Source organism: Apiospora marii (genome assembly GCF_038362585.1).
Source record: "Apiospora marii strain CBS 49790 chromosome Unknown utg000001l_segment0_segment0, whole genome shotgun sequence".
Classification (NCBI taxonomy): domain Eukaryota; kingdom Fungi; phylum Ascomycota; class Sordariomycetes; order Amphisphaeriales; family Apiosporaceae; genus Apiospora; species Apiospora marii.
Window position 1 is genome coordinate 2194490 of NW_027117372.1, and position 15009 is coordinate 2209498.

Consider the following 15009-nt stretch of genomic DNA (forward strand, 5'->3'; position numbering starts at 1 on the left):
ACCACATGAAGTACCTAATATGGTCGATATCAAGTACGTCTAGGCAGTGTAATGTATGTAGATAGGGATTCCTGTGTATCAAGCTTTGTCAAATACCTATATCTCGGCAATTTGACCACCGACGCAGCACTGAACACCGTCATCACCACCACCGTCTGGTCTGTTTCCTTCCTACCCGAAGCTTCTCTCGGCCCCCGCGTTTCAAGCCCCCCGCCCTCGAGCCGCGTGACAGGATCCATTTTTGGTTCTCGGAGCAACGCGCCAAGTTGGCAAACCGGGCTGCGGGCTGCCTTTACCTCATAGGACGGCACCTCCATAGAAATTGCCCCTCATTGCGTGAATCCTGTACCTGTCGCAAGCTTTAACCTAGCGCAGGAAACTGGTGAGGTGCCTCGACAACCGAAAAAGGGACGGGAAACAGTCTTGCCTGCCAGCCTGCCTCCCCTGCCGGTATTACACCACGCAGCTCAGACATTCAGCTACGACCTACCCAAGTGCCCTACGATCAATAATAAGCAGCCATCTTCCATTCTCCATCCATACAACCTGCCTCTTCACATCTTTGCGACTTCCCCTTCCGTATTACACCAGAACTCCGTCATCGTCTCAACCTACTCCGTCACTACGATTTAAAAATATTAAACCCGGCATCATGGTAAGTTTAGACTGCACCTGTATGAGGAGGTATTCACGGGACCTATGACGTCGTGTTTTTCGCATTACCGATTTCCAAACCCAAACATCCAATGTTCCCCGAGCTGTTCATGTGCCTATCCAAAACTTTACTCCCGTTCCATATGTTACCTGCTACCTTACGGGCCAACCATCCGCCTATCATACCACTGCACTCCTGAGCCATTCCCCCTCCTACACTTATTGGCAAATGGCTGATTCAGTGACCTCGGCGCAGGACGAGAGCGGTCTGCCATCCGGCTGGGAGGTGCGCCACAGCAACTCCAAGAACCTCCCCTACTACTTCAACGCCGCCGAGAAGATATCGCGGTGGGAGCCTCCGGCCGGCACCGACACGGAGAAGCTGAAGCGCTACATGGCCCTGCACCACTCGACCAGCGCCTCGCAGGGCGGCGCCCAGAAGCCCGCCGACAAGATCCGCGCCGCCCACCTGCTCGTCAAGCACCGCGACAGCCGCCGCCCCGCCTCGTGGCGCGAGAGCGAAATCACCCGCACCAAGGACGAGGCCCGCTCCATCATCCAGGGCCACGAGGCCCGCATCAAGCGCGGCGAAATCTCCCTCGGCGAGCTGGCCATGAGCGAGAGCGACTGCAGCAGCGCCCGCAAGCGCGGCGATCTGGGGTACTTTGGCAAGGGCGACATGCAGAAGCCCTTCGAGGAGGCTGCGTTTGCGCTGCAGCCCGGCCAGATGAGCGAGGTGATCGAGACGGATAGCGGCCTGCATCTGATTGAAAGGTACGTTCTTTAACGCTATTTTTCTTCAAGCCTGCATCCGTTCCTGGTCCTGTTTGACAGACCTGTCACTGGTTTGGGTACGGTGGCAAACCATGCACGACGACGAATGGGGTCCTGGCCGAAGTCCCGTGCCAGCCAGGCCAAATCTCGGAGATCGGCATGCGTGGCGTATGGGGAAGGGGGATGACGTCCGTTGGTACCATATAACTATGTCGTTTGGACGCGTAGGTTGGGTACCCTGACCAGGTTTCGGGGACACTGACCGCCTCTTGTGTTTCCGATGTACAACATGCAGTACCATGACCCTTTATGCTAACACATGTGCTTCAGAATCGAATAAGAAAGACCCTGGGAGATATCATTGAGGAAGATTTGATTGCCACATGGGATTCCATGTGATCTCAAGATACGGGAGAGAATCCGAAGATAACGCGTCCAGCTTGGAAGGGCTACGCTTTGCGTCTGGGTGTCACTGTTACACTGCGTGTCTTTACATATGCTCAAGACACCACGGGCTTCTATCTATGCTATCTGAGAATTCCTCAAAGGAGATCCCGAACGGGAAAAGCTCCGCACAATAATAAAAAACCGTACCTCGAAATAACTTTGACACATTTTGTATGTAGAGTGTTTTGGCAAAGTGAGAATGCCCTGTCTGGGATGAGCAACGGGTAGGCAAGAATTCAGCTGTGTAAGTTATCTCTCTCGCATAGTCGGAATGGATATTCCAGTTCCATTGGTTGACTATGACGAGCGTGCACAGCAACGGCCAAGACAGTGTTTCGATATCTTTATCATTACTATGTAGCTTCTGCAATCTCGTCTAGTATCCCATGTGAAATCGTAAAACCCGTACTCTAAGATATCTATGTGTATCCGTCAAACTCATGCCTGCGTGGAATCATGGCCCGATTAATAGTCTTGTCTAGTGAATAACTCCAGTGCGCCGAGAACCCTGAACAGAAATAACAACCCAGCCCCTGAAAGACGATGAAAGATGTCTACCTATGTGATAAGTCGCGAAGACTAGAAACAGAACAAGCCAGATTACTATCACGCGGCAAGAGCTTTCAGGGCTTGCGCGACGGTGGGTATCGATGTCAACCCCACGGTGATACAGCCAAACATGATCATGGACAGGGCCGAGTAGGCCGTGGCCATCGAGTCTCGCTCAAGTAGGTGTGTCGTCCCCATGGCGGCAGCGTTGATGCCGACGGTGACGCCGGCGGCGATGATCTTGCATTCCGCGCCATGCTGTCCAATGGCGTCATCGTCCTCTTGCTTGCCATCCTCGACATCGCTGTCGCTCGTCGTCGTCATCATCGCAGCATTATTGTTGCTGCTCCTGTTCTTCTCCTTCACGACGCCACCAGCCACGCCCGCAAGCCGCCGGTCGGGAATAGCGGCCCAGGCGAAGAGAAGGTCGCCCGTCATCTGGAAGAGCATGCCGCTGAAGATGACGAGGGCGCTCATGAGGGTAGTACTGCCGCCGAGGTGGAGGACGGCGGGAGCTCCGAGGGCGATGGTGACGTTGCGGGCGGCGAAGGCGAGGGCCTCGGCGGCAGCGAGGCCGACGGCGCGGGCCAGGGCGACGTTGAGGAAGACGGCCGCGACCGCCGCGGCCAGCGACGTCGACAGCACCGTCGCGAAACTGCGCCAGAGCGCCGCGCGGTACTCGAACATCTTGAGACCCAGCGAGACGATGCCGGCGTCGAGCAGCGCTGTGGCAAGGTCGGCGGCGCCGATGTGCTGGCGCGGGTCGTGGTCCTGGGCGAGGGCAGCCACGATCTGGGCCCAGTCGTCGTGGCGCTTGAAGTTGTCCAGGATGGTCTCGATGCTCTGGTGGGTCACCGCCGTCTTGATCCAAAAGTAGGCGGTCCCCAGCGCCGCGACGATAAGCACGGGGTTGCAGACGACAATTAGGGAGTACTTGATACGGGGGTAGGGTGCCAGGGTTTTCAAGGTCCTGAGTGATCGTTGGAAAAGAATGGTGCCGATCCACAGAAATACGAAATAGAATGCCTCGAAAGGCATGTCGTATCCCGTAGCACAGTAGATCGGCAGGCCCACGGCCAGGACGAGGATCAGAGCGATCCACAGAGGTGACGTGCGTACGAGGAATTCCATGCCGGCCGGGGGTGAACTGAACGTATCAATGGAAGAGAGAGACTCGTTATTGACCATCCTCATAGTGAGCTGGGACATCTGAGACACTCGCTTCGCAGATGATGCTTTCGTGGACAGAACCATTGTCTGCTCGGGTTGGCTCTCGATATCTCCCACTTTCCTCTCTAGGCCCCTTATCCTGGACTCGAGCTTGAAACTACCGGTCGCGAAGAGATAGCATCCGACATAGCTGATCAGTGTGGTGACAACTTGTATAGAGTTAGCCAAGTCGAGAGATAATATACGAATTACCAATAGCATACCGAAGGCCCCAGCGATCCGCGGTATATCAGCAGCAGTATTAAGATGATCCTTGCTTAGCATAACGAATGGAGGGACAAAGCCGAATGCCATATGGCGTCCGAGGAAGTCGGTCTATAAATGTGCGATGGTTAGTCACTGGTCGACCGACAGCCAAGTGGGAGACAGGGCGGTTTGACTCACCGGTCCCTTCATGTATCGGATATAGAAGTTGTTGACACCCCCAGAGACCAAGTTGGCAACGAGCATTATCATAGTGATCATCAGCATGACCAGCACAGATGCTGGTAATGTGATCCCATGAGACCCGAGGCTCGTCTGAATGGGGACCACCGCCAGCTGAGTCAGGGGCACAAAGAGGATTCCGATGGCTGCATTTCTATACCTGGCCGCAGTTTCAGGCGACTTAACGGCCAGGCATATCTGAGAAATCAAAGTCATATTCTAATACAATGTAGCGAAAGACGTTGTACAAGGGGTATTATAAACAGGTCTTTCAGAGACTTGCAGCAAGTAATGGCTGCAAACAGGGAGGGGCTGTTGGTGAGGGTGTCTTGAATCAAATTTCATCTTGAGACAAGGTGTCGGGAAGCGGCCAAGATATAGGAAAGAGCCAGCCGTTTGCGAATGCAATCATGGCAGGCTCAAGTGGTGCACATCGAGCCGGATAGTCGGATTCTGCAGGGAAGGCTCCGGGGCGCCAATTCTTCCCGAGCATACGAGCACATGGTCAAGTCTCTGGCGGGAAGCGAGGATTTCCCATGGGGCGAATCCGAGGTGTTGGCACTTCGATGTACAGAATCGAACTACTGGGGACGACGAAAGTAGATACCCAGCCCATGTTCCACGCCGTGGTGCAGTGCAGGTGGACAGCGAGATGTGGCCTAGAAGCAAGTGTGAAACAGGCACGATAACGACCAAAGGTGTACAAACAGGCGACTCGTACTGAGCACGGCATCCAAACTCAATATAGCCTCGCCACAGTTAGCCGTGAGCTTCCGGCAGATCGCGGGTACTGTCACTTGCCAGCGTGGATCCAGTCGGGAAAGCAGTGTGGGAGCGGCTCGGCACATAGGAAGCCAACTGCATACATAGCCGGATATATCAACGACCACTGTCGTTGGTCTATCAAATGCTGGCAAGGCTGCCCCCAAAGAGGGTGTTGGTTGTGGCTGGAAAACCAACAAAACAATATGTATCACGAGCCAGGCCGAATATGCGTTCTCTTGCTCGCAGGCTATGAAGGATTTTCTTTCCCTTCAGACCCGCCAGCCAGCACGTAGGACGTGGGCCATGGTGGAACGGTCCCTGGATCTGTGGTTTGTGTGTGTTTGGGCGTGTATGAACCAGTGGTCCTCGGGTTATTGCCGCCAGATACGAGGTAACTCTCCTGTTTTCTGTTCGTTTTCTAAGCCCTTTCGGGGCACGCCAAGTAGGGTTGATTAAACAAGTAGAGTGGGTTGTCCGCAGGGTAGCGGTGACACAGGCCGGTTCCCGTCGACCATTCAGAGCGTGGGCGTGGTGTGCAAACGGAAATGTGTGACAGAAGCAACGACAATGGGGAAGTTAGCCAACAGCCAACGACAACACATCCACAATACAAACCGCATCATGTACCAAGCACATGTCCACTGCGGGCTGGACCTTTTAGGGCTCCGGGAGAAGCCTGCGTAGCTTTTAGGCAGGTTCACCAAATCGAGTGTCGCAAGGAACCCAGCTTGTAATCCATGAAGAATCAGCAACTCCGCTAACCAGGTCATTTCGCGAGCTCAAGCGGACAGTCAGTGGCAGGTGAGATCGTCGACTAGATTGCGTGCTGGAGTCTGCTGCGCACCTAGCAGCGAATCTTCTCTTGCTTCGAGGCATACAATGCCCTTGGCCAGAATCCTTAGTCCTTGGTGGTGTAACTTGCTCGCTCGTCCACGGCCCAAGCCATGCCGAGCGCCAGTCTAGCATCATCACAGCGTTTGCAAAGCATGACGGTGAGGAGAGAGGAAAGTGAAAACGCGCAGGCGGAGTGACCCAATCAGCATGCAAGCAGGTGCGCTTCAACGGATGCTTGCGGCTTCCCCAACATGGATATACTTGGGCTGATCCAAGCTCGCCAGGAACGGTCCGGCGGTGATGTGCAGCTGCGTCAGGCCCGTGCGTTCCGATGCGATATCTTGTATAGGCAGTTTACATACGTGTATGCAGCTGTTGACTGGTTGATGTGATGCTTTGATGAGGCCAGGGTTCCAAGGTGAGGTGGTGTGCAGTGCGTACCTAAACTATGTCATTTGGTGCGCTACAGAAATCCGATGTACGTTGCCCCCTAATTGGCTCCGTAGGCGAGTCCTTTCCACTGCCGCACCCAATGGCGTTGGGTCTTTTTAGCACGCCACGGGGCTTGAAACGGCTGTGTGTGGTTTTCTGGTAGAGGTACATGTACCTCCCTGCACACACTCACGCCAATCGATCTGGGTTAGTTGATATCTCACATAGATTTTGTACCAGCCAACAGCTGCAGAATAGTCCCAATGGATGCCATCTTGCATCAAGTATCAGGAACGACTGAGCAGGCGTAGTCTGATTAGTAGCAGCTGCTGCTATGTTGGTTGGGTATATTGACTGCCCCTCGCTGCTCCACCTTCTGAATCCCCCAAGCCCAAGCCCAAGCCCTCCTGCAGTGCACTGTTGCTTGTATGTATGAAGATGCAATTATGTACAAGTTGCATTGAGGTTGCTGCTCACTCGCCTACAATTGCACCGCTTGAATCTTGTCTTAGCTCTACAGGATTATTTCGGTACACGAGGTTATTGGTGCTTGTCGTCTTGTCGTACATGTCAGTGGCCGGCCGTTTTAGTTACCGTTGACAGTCAGCAGCCCACCCGGAAGCTTAACTCAAACCCACGCCGCCCCGATTTACACATGCACGCTTTCGGATGCTTGGGGAACCAACCCATCAACTAGCAACTAGCCCGCGCGACGTCTTTCTGCATCTCCATTGGCGGTGACGCCGAACCAGAAGTATTACCTTTCACAGAACTAAAGCCAGAACCGGGCATCTTGAGGCTCTACAGGATCGAATTTGGCAGTCTCCCATCTTGGAGCTTTCCCGATCGGTGCCATCAATCTTTGCACTTCGCATCGACCATTCTTTGAATCGCGTGGGTGGATCAATTCCACCAACCATAGATTGCCCAGCGCGACGGCGCCCAAACAATCGGTAGAACGTGAGGCACGCGTCACGATACTTACTTCTTACGCATCAATATTTACTTGATCCGTTCCTCCCGTGGAAATACCTAGATCCAAGCTGATTGAAGTGTGCAGTTGCCACAAGAGGTACAAGGAACCGAGATTGCTTATCCTCTCGAGCTTCACGGTACATCTTATCTCTCGCAGGCGGTCAAGTGTCAGGTTGCCGTAGGTACCCCCCGGATGTCGGAATCTCTCTTGGGCAACACAACAATATGAGCCACGTCGGGTCATCCAGTCCTAGAAGCTGACATGTGCTCATCAGGAACAAGATTGACAGGTCATGCGAACTGCGTGAAAGATGCCTTTGGACCCAGCAGCAAAGAAATCGACGGTGGAGAGCCGTGCGGAGGACCGTAGCACTTCAACAGATGGGCTCAACCACCTCTGTGATATGCTCGAGATCACTACCCCTGAAGAAAAGCGACGGGTCAGGGACTTGGTGACCTTCGATCCTGTGCTGGGCAGGATGTGGGCCCAATATGGGATTCTCAGCTATGCGGCTCCTTTGAAGGCTCTGACTGTCGATGAGCTGGAGTTGTAAGTTACGTCCCATGCCTAACCTTTTGTATCACTGACCAATGTTTCCCAGCATTGAAAAGTTGAAGAAAACCGGCGAATTGGAGAAGCTCATGGCGGCGGCTGAAATGTCGAGCTCAAGCGTGACTTTCGATCAACTTCGCGATGCCATAGCCGACATGGACCAGTTCACGGACGCGATCGAGAAGCAGCTGGCTACTCACCAGACTCACATCGCCCGTCAGATTGCGGCTTTGCGTGCCGGTGGCACATGGAATGACCAACGTAGTGCAATGGAGGAGACGAAGAGACTCGCCCTCCTTGAAGAGAAATCCAGGCTTGAGGAAGAGGTATGGCACTGCCCTTCTATAACTTGTCTCAACGCTCATTATTTCGCCAGGTCAAAGAGAAAGAAGAGCAGATTAAGCATCATGCTGATACTCTTGCCAATCTCCTCCGCGCTGACCAAGAAAGCCACACATGCGATGAGAATTGTCGCCACAGTCGGTACTCTCTTCCGGTACAGATACAACCGTATCCGTGGACTCAATCACCGACTCCCTACGACACATTACTCAAGAAGCTCCAGGCCCTGGGTTGGGAGCTCAACCCCGGAACGAAGAACAATTCCGAGATAATGGAAGCGGCCCGCTACTACGCCAGCGAGTAAGTATTACGCACTTGGTTACCGGGTGACCCTGCAGCTGATGTCTCATTAGGGAGGTTTATGTGCATGTTCGAAACTGCCGCGTATCGCTTAACACGGCTTTCCGCGAGGCTGCTCAAACATACAACAGCTCGGCCCCCGCCGCAAATGAATACAATCAGGCCGTCGAGGCTGAGATGGTTGCTATCCTAGAGGAAATCCAGTCGCTGTGGGAAGAGGTCGTCCCTGTGGCTCATATGGCTGCTGAGAAGCAGCTTCTTGGTCCCATCTTGAGAAGATTCGACCTCAGCACAGAGAGAAGAAGCCTACAGCAGGAGGTCATATGCGACTATGTGAGCAACATCCCTATTGACCAACAACTGACTACTAACAGAAAACAGATCAGTGCTTGCTTGGATTTCATGAATGAACGTCTTCAGATCCTGGCCCAGCGTCTTGGGGTGGCTGTGTATCATCACCAGAGCCTGGTGATGACGTATAACTATGCGAGGAAGTTCGTATTGAAGAATTCGGTAACCCAGCGGACGGAAGCAAACACTTCAAAAACTCTCCGCAGCGATGGACCCGAGCCGAAGTCCACCCCTCTGGAGACTCTCACGAGGAAGTTGCAATCTTTGGGCCTGCCTCGTATCCCGCTCAGCAACCCGATCAAGACCCCGGCGGCACAAGTTACCAAGCTTAACGAGTTTGTCAACCAGCGAGCAGCCAAGGGCGATCAGACACTCTTGCGAGTCCACAAGATGTACGAGGACACCGTTCGGCATACGCTTGATGATGTGTCCCTTGCGACACGGATGGCGCAAGATGCTATAGTGGCGGAGAGCCTGATCGACTGGCGCACGCGCGGCGCCGCCCTCCAGGATGCCCAGACGGAGGAGTCCATCGCAGCCCTGCAGAAAGAGTCCGAGGAGATTGAATCACTTCTTACGAAGCTCGAACTACCAGGGTCTGGCAACATCGCAAAAATGCTGCGCCCCGCGCTTCTGCGAGCTCTCAAGCACCTTGAGAGTGGAGATGACTGTCGTTGCGATCACTATTCCTCCAAGGCGATCACTCCGTGCCCCAAGTGCGTGCAATCCACCAACGCTGTGAAGTTTATCCAGCAGTGGGGAGAGCTACCCGAGTTCAAGTCCATGTGAGTGGGTGGCCAGAATTGATGTCATCTCACGGTGAAAATGGCGATCCCATTTTACAGACCAAGCATCATTAACGAGGTCATTTTATATGATTCCGAGTCAATCAGCCGTCACTTTCTGCATGCGTTTTAGACAGTTACGATACCCCATTCCGCGGTTCAGCATTGGTTTTGTTGATGGGGTCCTAACAACCCTGTTTGTATTTCTGGCTTCATTTGGAAAGCTCAGTGATGTTATGTATTTCTTCAGGCTGGATGCAACTGAAGTTCAAGAAGCAACGCCGTCGTTTGGGGTGCGCAGTTGGGGTGCCACACAAAGTTGGTGAGAAGCAGCGTTCCATTAGTCGATGAATGGGTGGGTGTTCTTTGTTTTCTCACCCAGTCCTAGATAATAGGTTCTATTTCTAGTACAGCCAATGAGTAAAAACAATAGTTGGAAGTCTCCGATCTTTTTTCTCGCCTTGATTGATGCTGATGCTAATGCTGACGCTGAAATGTGCAAAATAGAAGGAAGAAAAAAACAACAACGAAATGGATAAGCACGAGTTTATCATACGTATGGTCGCGGGGTACTACTATCGCCCGTGACCAACAAATTCTCAGTGCCGGTCGAGACTGGTTGAGCACGATGAATTATAGCCAGAACGGGGTCGAAGCTACTTCTATCGATACCCAGGTCCCCCATAAGACTGACAAACATTTCTGCAGTGGCCGAGGACGGACATCGTCCTGTTTGCTCTAGAAGGCCTAGTAGAGGGAGCATGAGACCCTCTTCTTGTTCTGCGACGACTTTACACGTCGTCGGGTCGCGCGCCAAGGCTCTCTCTACTAAGCAGCCATAGATCTGCAGCCAGCCGAGGATGGCGTCCTCGGTCATGGTGCCCTCCAGGAAGCGGCACTCGACCGTCTCCAGCTCCGTGCGGTCGGCCTCGCTCAGCGTCTCCTTGACGAGGGAGTAGAAGTTGAAGCCGAGGCGCCGATACGGCCTCTCATCACCCGTCATCAGCTGGCCCAGCTCGACATGGGACCGGCTCGCCAGTATGCGGCGGATGGCTCGCAGTTCCGAGGCCTGCTTCTTCTGATAGTGCTGCTGCTGCTTGTTGCGCAGCTCGGCGGCCAGCCGGCTCCGTTCCCGCAGCGGGGAGCTCCACGTGTACTTATGGACAAAGTTAGGCGAGCGCGGGTCCTTGACGCCGCGCAGGACGGGCTCGGCGAGCCAGCACAGGACCGCCAGACGCTGAAGCGAGGGCAGGCTGAGGCGGCGCCCGTCGCGACGGCCCACGTGGACGTGCACCTCGCAGCTGTAGTTGGTCTCGATGCGGTGGCTGGCGTGCAGGGCGCGCAAGACGGCCCGGATCGTCGCCGAGGTGGTGCGCCGGTCTGCCCAGGACAGCTTGGGCGAGTTGATCTCCACGGGGACCCAGAGCCAGTCGCCGTAGCGGGGGTGCGCCGCCGACGGCTCCGCCGAGTTGGACCGCTTCACCAGCCAGTGGGTGGCCCAGTACGCGCTGAGAGGCTGGCGCTGCGGCCGCTGCTGCATCTCCGGCGCGCTGATGGCGTCTTGGCCGTCGCAGGCCCGGATCGTGGCCGCGATGGCGCGGAAGGCGTGGTCGTGGAGACGTTGGCGGTCGGCGTCCGTGGCGCTGGCGACACTGCCGATCATTTCGGCTGTCGCAACCGGCGGGAGTCGATGGCAGTCGTCCGTCGCCGGTGCGCCATGGGGCCTATATGGGACGAGAAACTTGAACTCCACCGCAACGGAGAGATCTTCTGGGCGGTCGAACTGCCACTCGGCTTGGATGGCTTTGGCAACCGGACCACGGTCTTGGGGGGTTTCGGGGGTGCTTATGCTGAACAAGCTCGTCAGATATGCCAGAGATATCGCCGGTTCTGCTGCTGCTGCTACTGCTTCCGAGGCGGCCACAGTTTTCTCTCCGCGTACGATGCGGGCTTCCTCCCACAACGGACGCCAAGGGAAGCACTCTTCGTACGGAGTCCTGTCCCTGTCGAGGTTGGCGATATGGATGTTGGCTAGCTGCATCGTCGGGTAGTTGCGTGATGTTGTTGCGCCTCGGGGATGCAGGACGGGCAGCGTCTCTCGAGCAGCAGGTAGCCGGCTTATGTCGATGAGGTATTTGGCAGATGACCGGGAAATCTTGTCACACACATGTCATGTCAGATCGGCCTTTGGTCGTTTGGAGACACCCAACGAGACAATGTGTTGTCAGGCCCTGATGCTGACATGCCCATCCGAGGGTATCATTTTTGCTGATGTTATCCTGTATGTGTACAGACCAGTTCCGCGTCTCCATGGGTTTTTGCGCCCGCTTTTTTCCCAGTCGATGATCTGATCTGATCGCAAGGGTTAATAAGGGGGACGGATGGAGGCTCTCGACCGCCAATCACAGCGCGGCGGAAGATGGGTGTAGGTTGACTGACTGCTATATCCTATTCGCGGGACTCATCTGATCAAGTGCTAGCCGGGCTCTGTAGCAAGCAGCTGTGTAACTGCATCTATGTAGGGAGGCATGTAGGGCAATGTAAGGCATGCAGCAGGAGAGATTCCCTTGCGCGGTTCTTGGGTTCTTGGGTTCTTGGGGTCGGCCCCCCCTCCACCCCCTCCCCATCTTTTCCTTCTTCGCTCGACATGGCCGGAGATTAATGATGCAGCCCTTCTGGCAGCCCTTCCCAACGGCCGGCAGCATGTGACGGTTTAGCGAACTAATACGCGAGAGCAAGTGGCTCCTGCAACGTCTTCCCCATCTGGAGGATAAGCTGGTCAGCAAATATGCAGCTGTTACAGGTTTCGGTAAGACTGTCGCTGGTTTGGCGGATCGAGGCTACAAGTTGGTTGGGGCGCTCCCCATTTTTGGGTCAGCCACAGCTCACATCCCACGACCGGGGCGAACGCAGGGCGACCGACCAGGGCAACAGGGGTGGCTTCCGTGGCCCTTGGCAGCTCTCTGGCAGCTCTGGTCCGGCCTCCCCATGCCGTCTCATTGGCGTTGCATCGAGGAAGAAGGTCCTCGTCCCATGGTTGGCAGAAAGGACCGTCACATCTTGTCGCAACAAGCCGCCCCGACTTTTTGGTCGGCCGCAAGGGAGAGGAAATGCGAGACTAGGCTACTAATGTCGGTCAGCAAACCGTAAGCGGGAGGTCGATGCTCCCCTACCCCAAAACATGCCAGTACATGTGACCCCCATCACCATGCCGGCATGCCAGTAATCCCAGTACAGGCGTTGGCATCATCCAGCGTCAGGGTTTCGCTGCATGGTGAAGTCAAGTCAAACCAGCATGCAGCCAATGAGCTGCAAGGGATGCTCGTAGCAAGCATGGCACCAGCATCACGTGGTAACCGGCCCTCCCCTGTGCTGCCCTGAGCGGTAATGTAACGCTCTCAGATAAGATCAAATGATAAGCAGCAGGTGGCGTGGGAGACACAACATGAACTGCCAGATTTTACCCAATTTGAGTGAGTAACCTTGGAGGAGCGTAGTGTGGGCAAGCAAGCTCGGACTCGGCGCGGATTTCCGATGTTCTGGTTGGCTTATTAGTCATCGGCCCGCTCCACCATTGCCCATTCTCCCATTGTCTGCCCGCCCCCTGGCTGCCTGGTCCATCCATGATATAGGATTTAGGTAGGTAATCCTCACCGCTTCGAAAAAGATCAACGCACACTATCCATGCCACAATCTGAACATGGCTAGTGTGCGGTTAAGTCGGGTTCGATTTCGCAGTTTGCGGGACTTGGAGCATACGTGTCGTGCGCATGTGCGCGCGCACGCACACAGACAAATTCCCGGCGGGTTGGTAGCGAACGAGCGATCTCCTGTAATTCAACCACATACGAAACCTTTGGCAGGTAAGGGGTATGCCTTATAGCAAACTGATACCGTACTAGCGTGAGTAGGACTTTTTGAGCGCGCATTTTCTACCGTGGGGAGATCGGGACGGTGGGCAAATGAATCGACGATGCACACTGCAGCTAAACCTGCATGTCTCCAAGGGCGCAACACTACTGTGTTGGTGATAACTAGACTTTTCCCATGGTTAGTACACGGGAGTCTTCCATGCATCCACACGTAGTGTAAGTCAGTTGTTGGCTATACGTGCTACGTAGTCCTTCGTGGTGCGTAGCATGCGTGTTATCATATTGTTCTGCCAGCCAACATTTGCTGGATGGTACACACTGTAGGGGGTGGTGATAAGATCTAGTAGACAGCCAAGGCGCTGACTTGACAACGTCGTCCTTTTGCCTGTGTAGCAGGCTAGGGGCGGGTTGGCCAGTTGGTTTGAGCACCGGTTGCAGCGTCGTGACACGCACTAGTATTCCTCCTACAAGTATATATCAAATAAATCCGGGTCGTGAAATGAGGTTAATAAATAAGTAAGTGGCTATCTCCAGAGAGAGTAGCTCCAAAGGCAATGACGTACATTACCTGGCGGTATGGATAGTCAAGAGATAGGTGAGGGGGTCTGCAATTCTCCTGGGACACATTATACTCACCTCCTGGAAGACTTCGACAATGGTCACCGAAATACTGACCATGTCGGTCAGTTTTTTTCATATCCATTGCATTTACTCCAGCCTTAAGCTTACAGAACAACATCCAGCTCCATAGGGTCTCTTGAGGATTTGGGATGCTCACTGAACCCCGGGGGTTTCAGGGACACTTTCTCAGGTAAACAAGATATTGCCCACGAACAATGTTTGCATTTGACCTGAATATACCCTGTTTCCAACAAGGTATTCTCTCATGCCAAATAATCAAATTCTATGACCTCACGCATGAAAGAGGAAGACGTCGACTAATGCAGTATTGGAGAGGTTACGTGATGATCATCGCCTCTGAGGCAACATAACTGTCGTCTGGAAGCTATCTGCCCTGGTCCTGTAGTATACCTGTTTTGCAGTCACATAGAATATACGCCATAAATAGTTAATTGTGCCTTCGTATACGGAGAATATTTCCTCGTCAACTCACGTCCCATCCTCGTTTGTCACGGGAAACCCATCGGTTGGCTTGTTGAATAAGCGGAATGAGTAACGTTGATATATTTGCTTTGGAATACAGTGGACGCAGGAATCTTGCCAACGACCACTCTTTCGATATCTTCTCTTTATAGCCTTGTCCTCCGAATTCGAGACAACATCCTCTCTTCCTGTCCCGACAGTTGCTGTTTGGTCTTTGCACACTTGGTGTACATTCATATATCTGTGAGTCTTTTGCTTTTGCTGGCTTTGGCTGGCATCGAACCGAAAGTTCGACATCCCCAAACAAGTACTTTCACATATGGCTGTTTTCTAACACAGGTGTTGATCGCAAATATATCTTCTCACCTCCTTGAGCCTGCCCAAATATTATCCCGGCTCATCACGAACGAGACTTGATTTCAATATATCCGCTATGCCCAGCAAATACGTGTCACTAAAGTTGATGTTTATATTCTTTGAGACTTCATCCAAGACCTCCCATTCATCTTAACTGACTAGACGGAATCGCCTGCCTCTGTGCCATGCTCAATAACTTCCTTCTTGCTTGGCGTCGTGAACCCATCAGTGCGCAGCCTTCCGGCCAAGCCAAAGCCAA

General features: G+C 53.9%; 4 protein-coding genes across 4 annotated transcripts; 2 read left to right on the forward strand and 2 right to left on the reverse strand.

Moving 5' to 3' along the window:
• Nucleotides 1–883: 883 nt before the first annotated feature.
• On the forward strand, nt 884–1441 carry PG985_000710 (putative parvulin (peptidylprolyl isomerase); the record flags this gene model as incomplete). The annotated part of the gene is made up of 1 exon (XM_066820479.1): nt 884–1441. One exon carries the CDS (start codon nt 884–886, stop codon nt 1439–1441), a length of 558 nt encoding a protein of 185 aa, XP_066691358.1.
• Nucleotides 1442–2481: 1040 nt separating this feature from the next.
• Nucleotides 2482–4296, reverse strand: PG985_000711 (uncharacterized protein; the record flags this gene model as incomplete). Its single annotated transcript, XM_066820480.1, has 3 exons — nt 2482–3803; nt 3858–3969; nt 4039–4296. The coding sequence occupies 3 exons, from the start codon at nt 4294–4296 to the stop codon at nt 2482–2484; spliced, it is 1692 nt and encodes a 563-aa protein (XP_066691359.1).
• A 3101-nt stretch (nt 4297–7397) lies between these two features.
• Nucleotides 7398–9421, forward strand: PG985_000712 (uncharacterized protein; the record flags this gene model as incomplete). Its single annotated transcript, XM_066820481.1, has 4 exons — nt 7398–7636; nt 7689–7965; nt 8142–8281; nt 8335–9421. 4 exons carry the CDS (start codon nt 7398–7400, stop codon nt 9419–9421), a joined length of 1743 nt encoding a protein of 580 aa, XP_066691360.1.
• Nucleotides 9422–9967: 546 nt separating this feature from the next.
• On the reverse strand, nt 9968–11458 carry PG985_000713 (uncharacterized protein; the record flags this gene model as incomplete). The annotated part of the gene is made up of 1 exon (XM_066820482.1): nt 9968–11458. The coding sequence occupies one exon, from the start codon at nt 11456–11458 to the stop codon at nt 9968–9970; it is 1491 nt and encodes a 496-aa protein (XP_066691361.1).
• Between the last annotated feature and the right edge of the window lie 3551 nt (nt 11459–15009).